This window comes from Orycteropus afer, unplaced genomic scaffold (assembly GCF_000298275.1).
Source record: "Orycteropus afer afer isolate SDZICR_OR568_19922 unplaced genomic scaffold, OryAfe1.0 scaffold00466, whole genome shotgun sequence".
Taxonomy (NCBI): domain Eukaryota; kingdom Metazoa; phylum Chordata; class Mammalia; order Tubulidentata; family Orycteropodidae; genus Orycteropus; species Orycteropus afer.
The window spans coordinates 733,777-749,894 of NW_006922053.1; the positions used below are offsets into that span (position 1 = coordinate 733,777).

Here is a 16,118-nt window from a genome sequence, read left to right on the forward strand (position 1 = left end):
TGCGGTAGTAGCTTTCGGCCTCCGCCTCGCCGGCTGCATCGCGCTCGCCCAGCGCCAGGCTCCCCGCCTTGCGCCTCAGAGTGGACTCGCGGCTGGCCGGGCCCAACACCCCGTCGGTCGCACCCAGCGGGGGCAGCCCCTCGCCTGTAGCCAGGTTGACCGTGGCCACGGCCCCGAACCGCGGCTCTTCCTGGTCCACGTCGCTGACGGACGAGCCAGGCGACAAGCCAGGAGGCCGGGGCCCGCCGCGGAAGCCTCGCGCCAAGTCGCCCAGCTCGTAGGCGCTGTCTCCCTCCTTGGCCCCGCTGCCCGCGGCCTTCCACTCCCAGGGCCCGTTGCCCGCCGACAGGTGGACCACTGGGTGATGCGGCGCGTGCGCGTCGATGGTGACGATGCTGGCCGAGTCGCGGTCTGAGGGCGACCGGTACTGCGACGAATCGGAGCTGGCGCTGGACGACGAAGCCGTCTCGGCCGCCTTGGCGCCCGCGCCACCCGGCGCCTTGGACATGGCGATGACCTGCAGCAGCCGCGGCGGGTTGGCCATGCGAGGCTGCGCGGCGGCCGCCGCCGCCCCGCTCTTCTCGGCCATCATAAGCCACTTGGCGCGAACAGCAGCGCTACTCTTGGGGGACAGGCCAGCCCCCGCCTGGGCCCCCTCCTCGGGGATATGCACCAGCGGCTGTGGCGCAGCGCGCGGCGGCAGGATGACCCGAGGCCCAAGCCCTGGGCGCGCCTGGACCGTTGGGTAGAGCGAAGGCGGGACAGACCCGCCTTCCTCCTCCTCCTCGTCCTCTTCCTCCTCCTCCTCGTCCTCGTCCTCCTCCTCCTCCTCCTCCTCCTCCGGCATGGCCTCCGCCGGTGCCCTCAGGTGCGCCGGACTGGCCTCGTCGGGCAGCCCGAGGCCGCGGCCCTCCAGCGACTTCTGCTTCCACTCACTGATGAGTTGCTTGGAGCGCGAGGCGTCCAGTGGCACGTGAATGGTCATGTGGCGTCGCGCCGGGTCGTCCAGCGAGGGCGTGCTGACCCGCGGCAGCGTGTTGCTGAAGGTCACCATGTTCTCCTTGCCCATGGGGCTGCGCGGCGCCAGCAGGTCCACATCCACGCTGGCGCGCTTGAGGCTGCCCAGCGAGCTCTTGTCACGTGCCACTGGCCGCGGAGCGCCCTCCAGTCGCCCCGGCGGGCCCAGCTCGTCTGTGCTCACCGATTTGTTCTGCTGATACACCGAGTCATGGCCGCGCTGGGTCAGTGCGCGCAGGGCATCCTTGGCGGGTGCGGCCGCCGCCACTGCCGGCCTCTCCGCGGGCGGGGCCTGGAAGTTGCCCACCGCATGGCAGGCCTGGGAGGGAGTGGGTAAGGCAGGGTGTGAGGGGCAGTGGAGACAAGGCCATAGCCCCTACTCACTGGGGGGTCTCAGGAGGAGGCCAGGCCCCAATAGGATGTCTGAGAGGGGACGCAGGCCAGGAGTCGGGGAGGAGGGTCTGAAGGAGCCTGTCAGGCCCAGAGCCGGGGTCTGAAAGGGGAGGCCTGTCTTGGAATGAGGGGGTCATAAAGGGAGGCATAGCCCGCCTCGAGGTCCGAGGGTTCGGGAGAGCTTCTTCCCAATGGGGGCACATTCTGCTTTCAGGTTCCCTGACACTAGCACATGTGGCAAGTCTGAGCCCGTGAGATCCCAGGGCTCCAGAACTGCAGAGCCCCCACCCCAACAGTCAGCGCCCCGCCCCAGCTGCTCTCGGCAGCCCTGCCTGCGCCCTCAGACACATTCAGCGACCCGCCTGTTCTCTCAGACCCCCTTCGGGACCCTACCTCGTCCCTCTGGCGCCTCTGGCTGTCTTGTTTGCTCCACCCGCAGACCCTTGAGGTGGCCCCGCCTCCCACCTGAGGCCCCTCCGTAACCCTGCCTCCCTCAAGATCCACACAAACAAACAACCCACCACCATCGAGTCGCTTCCGACTCAGCGACTCCCACTGGGTTCTCCGAGGCTGTGACTCTTTACGGAAGTAGACGGCCCCATCGGCCTTGCACAGAGCAGCTGGTGGGTTTGAACTGCCAACCTTCTCATTAGCAGCCGAATGCCTTATCCACTAAGCCTCCAGAGCTCCTTCAGCTCGCCATAGGGCCGATTTCCACGTCAGGCCCCCTTGGCTGCGCTACCACGCCCCTCAGAGCCCCCACAGGCCCTGCCCCGTGGGCTCACCAGGTAGGCTGCGATGCCGGCGCCAATGAGGAAGCCGGCGTAGACATCCACCGGGTGGCTGCGGTACTGCGTGATCTGCGTGAGGCCGCAGAGGCCCGCCGCGATGGCGAAGGCAAACACCAGCACGGGCTTGAGCAGCTTCGTGGTGTCCGAGATGACCGAGTTGAAGTACATCTGCGGGGCGAGAGGTGGGCGTCAGCGAGGCGGCCGGGGCGGCGCGGCGGCGGGGCCTGCGCGGGGCCGGGGCACTCACCGACACGTAGACCGCGGCGAAGGCAGACAGGGTGGCGTGCTGGGACGGGAAGGTCTTCCTGCAAGAGGAGCCGCGTGAGCCCCGGCCGCCTGCCAAGGCAGGGGGCATGGTACCCGGGTCTGACCCGCATGCGATCGGAGACCCGGGCAGGGCCCTGCTACGTGCAGCGGGACTGTGGGCCGGGCGGGCGCTCACCGCGCGGAGAGGATGGCGTGCGCATCCGCGCCAGAGCAGATGTCCTGAGTGATGTAGGGGTTGGCCTCGCACGAGGTGCCCAGCAGCGTGTAGTTGGGTTTGCAGACAGTCAGGAAGAATGGCGCGTGGTAGCCCGTGGCCAGCTGGATAACGTCGGTCACCAGCGCCGTGGCGCACAAGCCGAACACGTGCACGCCTGCAGGTGGGGAGCGTCAGCCCCTGGCTGGCCACGCCCCACCCCCGCGCGCGCGCACTCCAGTGCTCCGAGACTCACCCACGAAGCGCACGGTGCGCCGCAGGAAGGAGTTGAAGTTGCAGCCGCCAGCGTTGATGCTGCCCTCGGCTCCCCCCGGGCCCCCGCCGCGGCCCCACAGCCGGGACTGCAGGCAGTACAGCATGCCCTCGCCCACCATGATCTGCAGACAGGGACACACTCAGCCGGCGCCTGGGGTGCCCTCCGGCCGGCCGCCCGCCCAGAGCTCCCGCTACTCACCGAGGCGGCGGGAGCCGCGAAGGCCAAGCTCAGAAGCATGAGCAGCGGGATGAGCTCCTCGTTGGTCTCCACGTAGGGCATGGAGAGCGTGCGGTCGTAGCACTGGAAGCCCACCTTGGCTGGCTTGAAGAGGTCAGTCAGCTCCAGGAAGTAGAGGGACACAACTGAGGATGCCACAATGGGCAGCTGTGGGAAGACGCCAGCCAGGTCACTTTCATCTGCTCTGAGTCTTCCATCCATCCATGGATTCAGTCACTGGTCCACTGATTCACCTACTCGTCCACCTACCATCCGTCTGTCTGTCCATACATACGCACATCTACCCACCACCTATCCATCTACTCACCCCACCCATCCACACACCATCTGTTCACCCCATCCATTCATCCATGCATCCATCCACCCATCTTATCTATCCATCCATTCACCACATCCATCCATCCACCCACAATTTATATCCATCCATTCACCCATCCATCCTTTACTTCACCCATTCACACTGTTCATGGGATCATGATTCTCCTACCCATCCATCTGTCCACACATTCGCCCATCTATCCCCCTTCCATCTATATACATACATACATCTATCCATTCACATACCATCTACCTATCCATCTACTCCATCCATTCACCCATCCATCCTTCAGTTCACCCATTCACGTTGCTCATGGGATCACGATTCTCCTACCCATTCATGTAATCCAAGCACAGATCCACCCATCACTCACCTAGCCACACATCCACGCATCTTGTATATATCCATGTACTTGTCCATCCATCCACCTACCCACCCAAATATCCCGCCACTATGTATCTGTCCGTCCACTCATCCATCCATCCTCCTTCATCCATCCATCATCCATCCACCTGAATGTGGATGGATGGATGAATGAGTGGGTGGGTGGATGGGCAAGTGGACATAGGCTGAGGGACAGGTGGATGTGGGTGGATGGGTGAATCATAGCCTTAAAAATACAAACTCCTTTAGCAAGAAGATGGTTTGCTTTTTAAATCTCCGTCAAGCTCCCGATGGCTTTCCAAGTCTCAGTGAAGGATTGTTGTTCCCTTAATCCTGATACCTGGGGTGGTTGTTGTTGTTATGTGCCGTGGAGTCGGACCTGACTCATAGCGACCCCTCCTTGGGTTGCCGAGGCGGTATCACTACGGAAGTAGATTGCCTTGTCTTCCTTCTGAGGAGTGGCTGGTCGGTTTGAACTGCCAGCCTTCTGGTTAGCAGTCAGGTGCCTTAGGCACTACACTACCAGAGCTCCTGATACCTGGGGAGTGCCTGCTAATTAAGCTTCTTAACACACATGAGCTGGCTTCAGAAGCAGGGGGGGGGGTTTGAAGGGGCAAGTGGGGTGGGTAGGGCCAGACCCTGTCTTGTGGGCCCCAAGGATCCTTCCTTAGGACACTGAGCAGTTAGAAGAGAAGGGGCGGCATCTGATTTTGGCTGCTCTAGGAGGGGAGGTGGACTTGGGAGAATAGGAGTTGGTGGGGGGAGGGGGAGGGAGGGGGACTTGGGGAGAATAGGAGTTGGTGGGGGGAGGGGGGGAGGGAGGGGCTGGGCACCTGTCACCACCCTGGAGGTAGCACAGCAGCACCTGGGGACAAGGACAGGGTGGGGGAGGTGAGCTGAGGCTCATGCCTGGCAGGGTCTGGGCAGCAAGCCCCATCGACTCCACCACCCCTGGAGGGTCTGGAATGCTTCCTGAACTCCCTCCACCACTTCTCATTGCTTTTGGAGACCCTCAGCAGAAAACCAGCAATCCCCAAAGAAAGATTTGTATAAAGGAAATGCAAATTAAAACTGAGACAGTCTTTCATGCATCAGATTGGTCAAAATCCAAAATGCTGTTAACACCCGGTGCTGGCAGTGCTGTGGGGAAACAGACACTGAAAATACACACACACACACACACACACACACGGGCTTGTACATGCTGCACCTCCCTGGAGGGTTGTGGTGCAGTGAATTCCTTGGTATGGCTTCCTAGCCATAGTCTTTGTAACTCCCACTGGATTACTAGGTGGGACCATGCAAAGAAGATGTATAGAACTCTGATGTTGGCATTGGTTAGTTTTGTCACTCTGCCAGGCTTAAAATGAGCTGTCCTAGGAGCTCTGGTAGCATAGTGCCTAAGGCACTTGACTGCTAACCAGAAGACTGGCGGTTCAAACCCACCAGCCACTCCTCGGAAGGACGGTTGGGCAATCCTACCTCCGTAGTGATACTGCCTCGGAAACCCAAGGAGGGGTCACTATGAGTCGGGGCCGACTCGATGGCAAACAACAACAACAACAACAACAACAACAGAGGCAGAGAGGGATCTCACTGCCATCAACAGAGAAGAGCTGGGGGTGAAGTAGAGTGTGTCCTTGGACCCGAGATCCCTGCCCTGGACCTCCTTGCAGAGATGTCCCGGCAGAGAGAGCCACCCTGCCAGAGAGAGATACCCCAGCAGAGAGAGAAACAGACAGACACACAGACAGACTCTGGCAGAGAGAGAGACACCCCAGCAGAGAGAGGGTCACAGTGGAACCATGAGGCACGAGACAGAGTGGCGGGCTTCCCTGGCCCACAGAACAAGAAAGCTGAGTGCCCTTGGGCAGAAGGCTTGCTGATGGACTGGGTGCACATAGATGTACCTATCAGCAGAGCTAAAAGAGCTTTGTAACACTTGACTGAGCAGGGTAGAGGCCAGGCCAGGAGGCCAAGGGCCAGAGAGGCGTGGCCAAGGGCACAGCAGAGGGGAGACTGTCCTGATCAAAGGGCTGTATCCTGAGCGTGGTCCTCAACCTGAATGGTAGCCTGTTACATTCCTAATAAACTCCATAGTTGTGAGTACTGTCTGTGAGTTCTGTGTGGTCACTGCAATGAATTATCGAACCCAACAAGAAGTAGTGAGTGTTGTGGGAGGGACGGCTGGCATCAGAGGTGACAAAAAGGCTGGACGGTGGCAGCACGTCTGGCCTCAAATGAATACCCTCGGGCTGCTGACGGTGATCCTGTCTTTCTCTTGTGAAGTTAGAGGGGGCCAGAAGATGCCGCCTCCCATCTTTTTTGCCAGGAGACTCGGGGATTTTTGCAAATGTGACCACAGCTTGTACCCCAGACCCCCTCTCTCCTGTGGACTTATCATATAGATAAACTTCTCATGCCAAATAACATGGGCCAAAGGGCATCCTTTACAGGAATGTCTGTCATGTCAAAGGTGCAGAAACAACCCAGTGTCCATCGGGCGCGGACAGCGCGTCCACAATGGAACACCACACAACAGGGAGAAGACAAGAAGACGCCCTTTGCTGCGCTGACGGGCAGAGATCCCCGCTGGAAAAGAGCTAAGAGCAGAAAGTTGCCTTTTGAAAAGCGAAGGGGCAGGGAGGAAAACATAGATCTGTGGGTCCAAACAGACGTCCAACAATTGTGGGAAGACTCAAGTAAGAGACACGTGAGAGGACTGAGGCTGGGGAGGGGCGCTGGAGCGAAGCCCTGAAACCCCGTGTTCTCCACCCAGCTGAGGAGTTTCCCTCTGCTGCGAGCTTGTATCGTGACCCGTGTTGAGGCCGTCAATTGCTCTTCCTGCCTCTATTGACAGGAGCACGCGTTTCCTGCTTGTGATGGAATCAATCAGTTGCATGTGTTGAACCAGCCTCCAATAAAAAACAAACACGTTGACCTTCCGCTGATTCTGCGTGTTAGAGCCCCCTAGTTTTTCCTGGCTGTCATCTTTATGTCAGCATACTGCCACGCCAGCCAGGCCTCTCTCCTGCACTGCTGACCCCGCCACCCTTCAGGGGCCTCCGCCTGCCATTCTTGGGGTACAATTCCTTTTACACGGTGTCATATTCAATGTCCTTGTCTTTTGTTGGGGCCTTTGGCATCCGTGTTCACGTTGGAACCTGCTGTCACAGGAACTTAAATGCAATTTTGAAAAATAAACAGATTGATTGTCTGGGACGTGGTGTGGGCCACTGAGAGATGGTGCTGGTTGAGGGAAACCCGGGGAGTCCCACTGAGGTCCTGGCCCCAGCAGCCCGGGGATCAGGCGCTGGCTTCTGCTCCAAGCTGCCAGCCATGGGTGAAGTTTTCTCCACATAATGGAGATTCCAGCCCCATCCACGCCCTTCCGGGCCACCCGGACACACATGGCCACCAGGAACGCAGCTGCCTCCAGAGCAACTGGCTTTACTCTATAAATGGGGAAACTGAGGCTTGCAAAGGTTAAGAGCACAGGGTCGCAAACACAGAGGAGGGATTTGAACCCACCGCCTTCCCACCGCCCTGCTCCCCTCCTAGCCCCCAGAGGCCCCTGCTTCAGCCTCTCCAAGTGAACTACTGGTCTACACCGGGTCCTGAAGGCCTCACCTCCCGGGATTTGCCCAGGCTGTTTCCCGCCGGAACGCGCCTTCGGCACCTTTGCACTCCTATCCACCCTGCAGAGCCCAAGTCCTCGGACTCCCCGACCCCCATCTGACTGGACCAGGCCAGATGCCGCTGGGCAGCGGCGCACACTCCGGTCCTTCAGCCTGGGCCCCCTGAGGGTTGGCAGAACTGAGGCCTCCCCCACCACCACGCGCGCCCCCCACTCACCTCCACGAAGTAGAAGCAAGGGAGAAGCGTCATGCTGTCCTTGGGGGTCTTACTCTTCTCCTTGGCTGAGATCATGGCACCGCGGGCGCCACAGGCCGTGGCTGGAGGGGGACAAAGCCGTGGCGGGAGCAGGGGGTGCAGAATGAGTCCTAGGAGGACCCGGTGCCCGCCGCTGGCGGGGGCGGGGAGGCCGAGGGTGCGCAGGAACCGCCCAGGGAAACTGAGGACGCGGGCGTGGGGGCGGGGCGTCCCCCTGGGCCTCGTGCTGCGACCGCGGCCCTACCCAAGCATCCCGCTTCCGAGGAGCCCCCACCCCGCGTGGGGGGTCGGGCGGGGGCTCAGCGAAGAGGGCGGGGCCGGCTTGGCCCGGGTGGGGATCTCAGCCGGGGGTCGGCTCCCGCACCGGGGCGGGAGCTCCGAGAATGGGGGTCCCGAGGGCCGGCGGAGGGTGAGGGTGCGGCGCCCAGCCCCTCACCTGGCGCGGCCGGAGCTGGAAGGGCGGTGGAGGCGGTAGCGGCGGGCGGGGGCTGCGGCGCTGCGAGCACAAAGCGCGGCCCCTCCCCCCGGGGGCGGGCCGTGGGACGGGCAAGGGGCGGGAGGGGCGGGCTGAAGGGCCCCGGCGGAGACCGCGGCCGGCGGCGGCGCGAGCGTCCGGGCTCTTTGTCTGCGCGCGTCGCGGGCCCCGCAGGCCTCCCCCACCTCCTGCGTCTCTGGGTCTCCAGGTCTCAGGCTCAGGCCGGGGCTGCCGGGGTCCTGGGTCTGGGGCCTCCTCCCTCCGAGCCCTTCCCGGCTCCAGCCCCCTCGTCCCTTGTGGGGTCTCTCGGGGCGGCCTCGGGAGCCCCCATCGGGGCCGGGGCCGGGGCGGTTCCTGGGTCTCTCACTGTCTCCGCCTGCCTCTGACTGCCCCGCCTCCGTACCCCCCGCCCCGGTGCCCGACGCTCCCCGGCGCGCGTTTCCAAGGCGCGCGAGCTCCCCCGGCGCCCGAGTGATCCAAGACAAAAGAAGGGGGAGCCGCCCTCCCCCGCGCTCGCCCCGCCCCTTCCTCCGCGCCCCGCCTCCGTCAGCCCCGGGCGCGAGCTCCCGCCGCCCCTCTCGCCGCTGCCAGCCGGGCCTACAGCTGTCCGGGCGCAAGGCCACGGGGACCGACGTCTGGGCGCCTGCTGGCAGCCGCGGAGGCGGCGGCGGGTAGGGCACCGCGAATCTCGGCGACGCGCAGTTAGGCAGCTTCGGCCCTGAGACAGCCGTGTGGCCGAGGGACGGCCTGACCCCATTTTACGGATGAGAAAACTGAGGCCCAGGGAAGTGCAATCACTTGATCCCGAGAGACAGCATTTTATTCGGTTTATTTATTCAGCGTTTCTTGCGCATTTGTTGGACACCCGTCCCAATCAGCCACTGGCGGGGGTACCCAGTGGGACTTCCTAGTTGACTGTCTCATTAGTGTGTGGGTGAGGACTGCATTAATTGAGTGCCTACTCGGTTGCCGTCACTGTCCACCCATTTACATGTCTGGCCCCCTCCCTCTCTTAATAGGTAATATTAATTATTAAACAATCCTCTGTAATTGTTCTTCATGTACTACATAACGCATTACATGATTAATAATAATACAATATTTAATATCAGTTAATTTTTTTTTTTTAATCGACTCATGTTTTTAAAAAGACTCTTGAACTGGAGGTTTTCTGTGCGGTTGCAAGGGAGTCCTGCGGGCTGGTATCTTGCTGGGTGAACTCTCGGCCAACTCCCTCACCCAGCAGTGGAAATAACAAGTTCTGCTGCTCTGTGAGAAGAAAGCCCCTCTCCACTCACAGTAAAGGCAACAGCAATAAAAATAATAAGGAAACTAAACGGTGTTGCAACCAAAAGGTTACAGGTTTGAGTCCACTCAGCGGCATCTCAGAAGAAAGGCCTGGTGATCTTCTTCCCAAACATCAGCCGTGGAGAACCCCGTGGAGCGCATTTCTACTCTGACAGACGTGGAGATGTCATGAGTGGGATCACCTGCATGGCATCATTTCTGGGCTGTTAGGACAGGTGCAGGGTCCCCACAGGCCCTGAGCCCTCGGACCTCCCTGGTCACATCGCCACCCACTCCTGGCGTTCCCGGACTGAGCGCTTTGTCCGGATGTGAGCGTGCCTACGTGCCTCTCCAAATGTGCTGACCGAGGAGAGGTGGCCTCCAACCTCAGCCCCAGCCATGTTCAGGCAGCTTCTGCAGTCTCCCAGGCCCAAGGCACATCAGGCCACCAGACACGGACCGTGTACTCTGAGGACAGGTCTTTGGCCCCCAGACCCATCTACAAGTGATCACAGCTTATCCCCCCCGCCACATGGGCACCCTCTTCCCAGCAGACACCCAGAACCCAAAGGTGCAGCTGCTGGCCTTGGGTCACACAGTGCTGGGTGGGTCTGGGCTGTCCTCAGTTTCCCCAGCCACCATGGGACGGTGGCTGGTGGCCGGTGGCCGTTGGGAATGAGAGTGTTGAAAGGTGACCACAAACAGCCACCGGGCAGTGGCAGAGGAGGGGAAATGAAGCAACCAATCCCAGATGTCTCCTGGCGGGAAGGTGTGGGAGGGGAGCGCTGGCGGTTGGGGTTACCGCAAGAGTCTGGGGGCATTTCGGGATCACAGTTGGATGGGGGGGATCCTTTTTCCACGGGATCCCTGGTGGGGGGTGAGGCAAGGCCTGGCTGAGTCTGGGGCAGCAGGGAGCCCCTGAAGGGCGGGGAGCAGAGCTGGGCTGTGCGAGCCCTGCAGGCACTGCTCCAACCCCTTACGGAAGGTGATGGTGACGGTGAAGGTGGTAAAGACTCACCACGTCTCCACGAAGTGGCCCTGCAAGAGCCTGCGCCCTGTTCTACAGTTAGAGAAACCCAGGCCAGAGAGGGGACCCCAGGGCAACCCTGGCGGACGGCACCCAGCGGGGAGGGGGCTGGGCCTCAGGAGGGAGGATGCAGGGGGGCTGCCAGGGGAGCAGGCTGAGAGGGCTGAGCTGAGGCAGAGGCCTGGGGCTATGGAGGGGACACTGCAAAGGGCGAGGCCCAAGCCTCCAGGCCCCATGTTTGCTCAGGGAGCGCAAGAAAAAGCCCCTGTTGCCACTGAGTTGATTCTGATGCCTGGTGACCCCATGTGTCCCAGAGGAAGACTGAGGTCCATGGGGTGCTCCTGGCTGTAGTGGAACAACGGGTAGACGGGGGGGGCTGCTAGCCTCAGTGGTGTGGGAGTGCTGGACAACGAGTAAGGAAGGCTGCAGACAGCCAGTGCCTGTGAGCCGCGGAGCTGGGGAAGAATGTGGAGTGTCCATGGACCGCCAGAAGGACGAACAGGTCTGACCTGCAGGAAGTCCAGCCAGAATACAGGGCAGAATGGCCAGACTTCGTCTCCGGTACCTTGGTCGTGTGGTCAGGTGGAACCAGTTCCTGGAGAAGGAAGGGAGGATAAATTAGCCCCAAACCCAGTGCCTTCGAGTTGGTTCTGAGTCATAGCGACCCCCACTGGGTTTCCAAGGCTGTGACTCTTCACGGAAGCAGATGGCCTCATCTTCTTCCTGCAGAGCAGCTGCTGGGTTTGAACCGCTGACCTTTTGGTTAGCAGCCAAATACCTTATCCACGATGCCATCAGAGCTCCACAGGTAAAATAGAGGGTCAGCAAGAAAGGGGAAGACTTTTTTTTTTTTTTTAATTGTGATTTGGGTGAAAGTTTACAGAGCAAATTCACTTTGCATACAGCAGTTCACACACACTTTGTCTCATGACATTAACTACAATTTACCTCAATGCAACAGCTCCCCTCCTACTTCCCTCCCGATAGTCACCTCTTCCCAGTGTCCATCCCTCCATGCCCTCCTGCCCCCTGAGCCGTCTCCCTGTGCATAAGCAGCCCTTCTTTCTCCCATGATTGTTCTCTCCAAGGAGTGTAGCTACCTCAGGTACATATTCAGCTCATATGCCTGTCTTCTGTTTGGCTGGAAGCCACAGGGTGGGTTCAATTCCACACCTGAAGGGCAGCCAGGGGCCACAGTCTCAGTGGTTCCACCAGGCTCTATCGGACCAGCAAACCTGGTCCCCCCACCCCCGAAAGGGGAAGGCTTTCAACAAGACAGAGTGACACGGTGGCTGTGGCGATGGGCTCCAGCACGGCAATGATTGTGAGGCTGGCTCGGGACCGGGCAGGGTTTCGTTCTGTTGCACACGGCCTTGCTATGAGTCGGAGCCCACTCAATGACACCACCGGCAGCTGACTCAAAGGCTGGAGGTTCAAACCCACTCACGGGCGCTTGGAGAGGAAGGCCTGGCAATCGGCTCCTGTAAAGATGACGGCCAAGAAAGCCCTATGGGGCAGTTCTGCTGTCACCTGGGGTCACTGTGAGTCAGAATCGACCGAGGGCCGCAGCTTTGGCCTGGCTTGAATGGCTGATGATGTTGCACATCTTTTGCTGAGCTTACTGGCCATCTGTGTGTCTGGGGAAGCATTCGTTCAGCTCCTGGCCCGTTGTTCCCTTGGCTCGCTGGTCTTTCTGTGTGGAGCTGGAGGAATTTTTTGCATATTCTGTTCCCCGCCTTGTTTTACTCACCCCGTGCCCCCCCTCGGCCCCCATCTCCTGCCCAGGGTCCCGAGTGCCACAAACCTCTGCACACCCCACTTCAAAGACCGGGAGCCAATTTCTCTGCACTCTACCACTCTCTGGCTCCGGGGGGCCCCCATCTCAGCTGCTCTTACACTCAATTCACAGATGCAGAAATGGAGGCTAGCAGCCAGCCCAGTCTACAGAGGGAAAGCAGAACTTGAACCCAGGCGAGCATGGGGGTCAGGTCGAAGGCTCCGGATGGAAACCGCGGCCTGGGGGGCCATTATGCGCAGAGATCACAATTCTAACGTGGAGTGCTTGTGCATGTCCCCGCCCAGGGCCTTGGCAGCAGGGAACTCATGTCACCTTCACAGCTCTTACTGGGTGGTGTACAGGTGGTGTGAACCTGCTAGCCACAGAGGAAGAAAGAGGAGGCGCCTGGGGTTTCCTAAAGTTTACAGCCTGGGAAACCCAGTGGGGGGTCGCTCTGACTCAATGGCAGTGAGTTTCATTTTGTTTTTGAGGTCTCACAGATCTTGGAGGTGGGATCCCGTTTTACTGAGGGGTTGAGTGGAGGATCCCGGGCTGGGGGGGTGGGGAGCGGCGCAGGGGGAGTGAGCCTTGAGCAACGCTCCATTTTCCTGGTGGGGCTGGCCCGGTGCCGGGTGGGGGGGCGTGCCAACGGCAAGGCCGGGTATAAGGGCCCCAGGCGCCCGGGGCTCCGCAGCCCTCGCCATGCCTCAACTCCGACTCCTGGCACTGCTGGGCTGCCTGGTGGCGACCGCGTGGGCCGGTGAGGCCCCGCCCCGGGCGTCCCCCAGCTGCGCGGGGGACAGAGACCCAGGGCTCAGAGAGGGACGGTGGCCTGGCCTAGGTCCCTCAGCCCGGCCCTGGGCGACCCTGGGTCGGGGGCACAGAGGGTCCTGCCCACCTGTCCTCTTAGGGAGCGGGGCAGGGTGGGGTTACCCGCGGCCGCGCGGCGGGGGGTCGTGGTGGCGGTGGCGGTGGGAGCCTGCAGGGGCCTGGGCACGCTCTCCCTCCGCAGGCTCGGACCCCCGCGCGGGCATCGTGGGCGGCAGGAAGGCTGGGCGGGGAGCCTTTCCCTTCCTGGCCTCGATTCAGCACCGGGGCCGCCACTTCTGCGGGGGCGCCCTGATCCACCGCCGCTTCGTGCTGACGGCCGCCAGCTGCTTCCAAGTCAGGTGAGGGGCGGCCGCCCCGGGAGGGACTTGGAGTGGGGCGGCGGGGAGCTCGGGAGAGGGAGGGAACCCCGGGGAGGGCGCACAGGGGAGGGGCCGGAGGGGCTCAGGCTCGTCGGTGACAGCGGGGGGGGGGGTCACAGTAAGACTGCACCCTCCTTTGGTTCCCGGGCTGCCCTGGCGGGAGGGCTGGCGACCTCTCTTACTTGTAAGCTTGCTGCTTGTCAGTGCCCTGGGGCCCGGGGTGGACCCCAACCTGGTGTTCCCCTCTGTGCCCTGCCCAATTCCAGGAACCCCGGCATTGCCACGGTGGTGCTGGGGGCCTATGACCTGAAGCGGCGGGAGAGTTCCAGACAGACCTTCCCCGTCAGGAACATCAGCCGAAATGGCTACGACCCGCAGCAGAACCTGAACGACGTGCTGCTCCTGCAGGTGAGGCAGGGGGCGGAGGGCCACGCATCTGCAGAGCCTGGGATTGGAGCGAGGTTGTGGAAGACCGCGGATTGAGAGCGCCGGCGTGCGCAGGGCCCTGGTGGGTTTCCTTTGATGGTTTAAAAACTGCAGCGAAGTTGGCAGAGGAAACATCACAACCCACTTCTCTGGCCTCTTAGTGGTGGGTCCTTAAGTGGTTTCAAATATTTTTGCTTGGACAGAATCAAAATGAACTACTTTGCACATGCACCCGGCCACTGTTACTCCAGGGCAGCCACTTTGGCAACAAGATTGAATATACACCCACCCCCCAACAGAATGTAAAACTGCCCATTTCTCCACATCTTCACTGACACTGGGTACTATGATTTTTACAGCTTTTTTTGCTAGTGTGATGGGAGAAAATGGTACTGTGTTGATTTATCTGCCTTTCCTTGGTGGGCCCCTTAGGGTCTTGGTTTATCTTCACACCCACCTTCATGGTGGAATTTTTTATTATTCCTTTCTGGAACTAGAGGCCCAGAGAGAAAAAAAATAACTCACCCAGGATTCCACAGCAGAGGTGGGATTTGAACCCAAACCACTCACAGACCAAAAGGCAGGTTGCTGCAGTGCCTGCTCCCATCTGGGCCTCCAGGAAAGTCTGGACCCCAGTCCTGCCCTCCCCCAACTCTGTTTTCCTCTGCAGCTGGATGGTGAGGCCAACCTGACCAACAGCGTGGCGCTGGTGGTGCTGCCCGCACAGAACGCCATGGTGGAAGCCGGCACCAGCTGCCAGGTGGCGGGCTGGGGGGTCTCAGGGCGCAGGAGGCGCCTCTCCCGCTTTCCGAGGGTCATCAATGTCACCGTGACCCCTGAGGACCAGTGTCGCCCCAACAATGTGTGCACACGTGTGCCCTCCCGCCGGGGTGGCATCTGCCAGGTACGAGCCAGGCAAGGACCTGGTGGGGGCTCCTTGTTGGGGGAGGAGGGATCTTGAGAGGTAGTGAGCTCTCTGTGGTAGAAGGAGGCAGGACCAGATGGGAGAACACGTGGCAGTGGGGCCCGGGGTTGAGTGTGGAGTCAGGATTGGCGGTTTTGAGTCACCTTCAGATCCCAAGATGCTACCATTCTGATCCTCGAATAGTCCTGCGTTTTAACAGCGGCTGGGGACACAGTGAGGCTGCCTGTCTTATGGCCGGGGTGGGGGGGGAGTCAGACCCGCAGAAGGTTAAGGAGCACTGGTGGGGGGTGCACAAGGCATTGTGGTTGTTTGGGGTACCCCTGACCCAAACTAGGGGTGTCAGGGAATGCTCCTAGAGGCATCTGTGACCGGAAATTCAATTAGGAGCTAACCAGGCAAGAGGTGGTGGGAAAAGCATGCAGAGAGGGAACAGCATGTGCAAAGGGCTTGGGGCTGGAACAAGTTTGTGGCTTTCAGGAGCAGGAAAAGGCTCAGTTGTCAAAGTGACTCTGGAGGAGGTGGGGTGCAGGGGACCCGGGCCCAGGGTGCCCTCACATGCCTACGTCTACCCAGGGTGACGGGGGCAGCCCCCTTGTCTGTAATGGCCTGGCGCACGGTGTAGCCTCCTTCTCCCGGGGCCCCTGCGGCAAAGGCACCGACTTCTTTGCCCGCGTGGCACTCTTCCGAGACTGGATCGACTCCGTCGTGAACAACCCGTCGGCTGAGCCCGTGTGGGGCCTGTGACTTCCCGCAGCCCCGTGCTGCCCTCCGAGCCCCTCAGGCTCTGTGGCCACGTCCCTCATATCTCCTGAATTGTGCCAGTGGCCTGGACACCCCTCCCCAGGCCCTGTGGTCATGACTGTAATAAAGCAGCTACCTGAGCTCTGCGTCTGATTTCTGCGTCACCGGGGGGAGGGGGGCGGCCCCACGGGGTCACGGTCATGGTCACTGTCAGCCTGCTAACAGACTGTGATGACTACCCTGAGAACGGGGAGCTGTGAGACCTGCCCCTGACAGAGAGGGACCTCGACGCCCAGAGAGGCTGGGTGCTCCACCAAGGCCACACAGCCAGTGCGGCTTTGAACTCAAGTCTGTGGTATTCTAGGCCCAAAGCTTTTTTTTTTTTTAATTATTGTCATTCAGATCAAATATACATAAAAACCATGCCCCTTTGACCACTGGTAAGAGTATAATTCAGTAACATTAATTATGATCACCATGTTGTCCAACCGCCATCGC

The 16,118-nt window shown here is 60.7% G+C and overlaps 2 protein-coding genes across 2 annotated transcripts in view; one reads left to right on the forward strand and one right to left on the reverse strand.

Annotated features, from left to right (window-relative positions):
- Positions 1 to 7,808, reverse strand: part of PLPPR3 (phospholipid phosphatase related 3) — a 9,184-nt gene extending 1,376 nt beyond the window's left edge. The window contains exons 1-7 of the mRNA XM_007954588.2: positions 7,734 to 7,808; positions 3,137 to 3,322; positions 2,918 to 3,059; positions 2,644 to 2,839; positions 2,449 to 2,506; positions 2,196 to 2,369; positions 4 to 1,336 (exon numbers count right to left, since the gene is read on the reverse strand). Of these exons, the coding sequence (XP_007952779.1) occupies positions 4 to 1,336; positions 2,196 to 2,369; positions 2,449 to 2,506; positions 2,644 to 2,839; positions 2,918 to 3,059; positions 3,137 to 3,322; positions 7,734 to 7,808 (2,164 nt within the window). The remainder of the gene's footprint in view (positions 1 to 3; positions 1,337 to 2,195; positions 2,370 to 2,448; positions 2,507 to 2,643; positions 2,840 to 2,917; positions 3,060 to 3,136; positions 3,323 to 7,733) is intronic.
- Positions 7,809 to 13,040: 5,232 nt separating this feature from the next.
- On the forward strand, positions 13,041 to 15,623 carry AZU1 (azurocidin 1). Its single transcript, XM_007954590.1, has 5 exons — positions 13,041 to 13,098; positions 13,351 to 13,507; positions 13,795 to 13,936; positions 14,625 to 14,858; positions 15,453 to 15,623. Exons 1-5 carry the CDS (start codon positions 13,041 to 13,043, stop codon positions 15,621 to 15,623), a joined length of 762 nt encoding a protein of 253 aa, XP_007952781.1.
- The last annotated feature ends 495 nt before the right edge of the window (positions 15,624 to 16,118 follow it).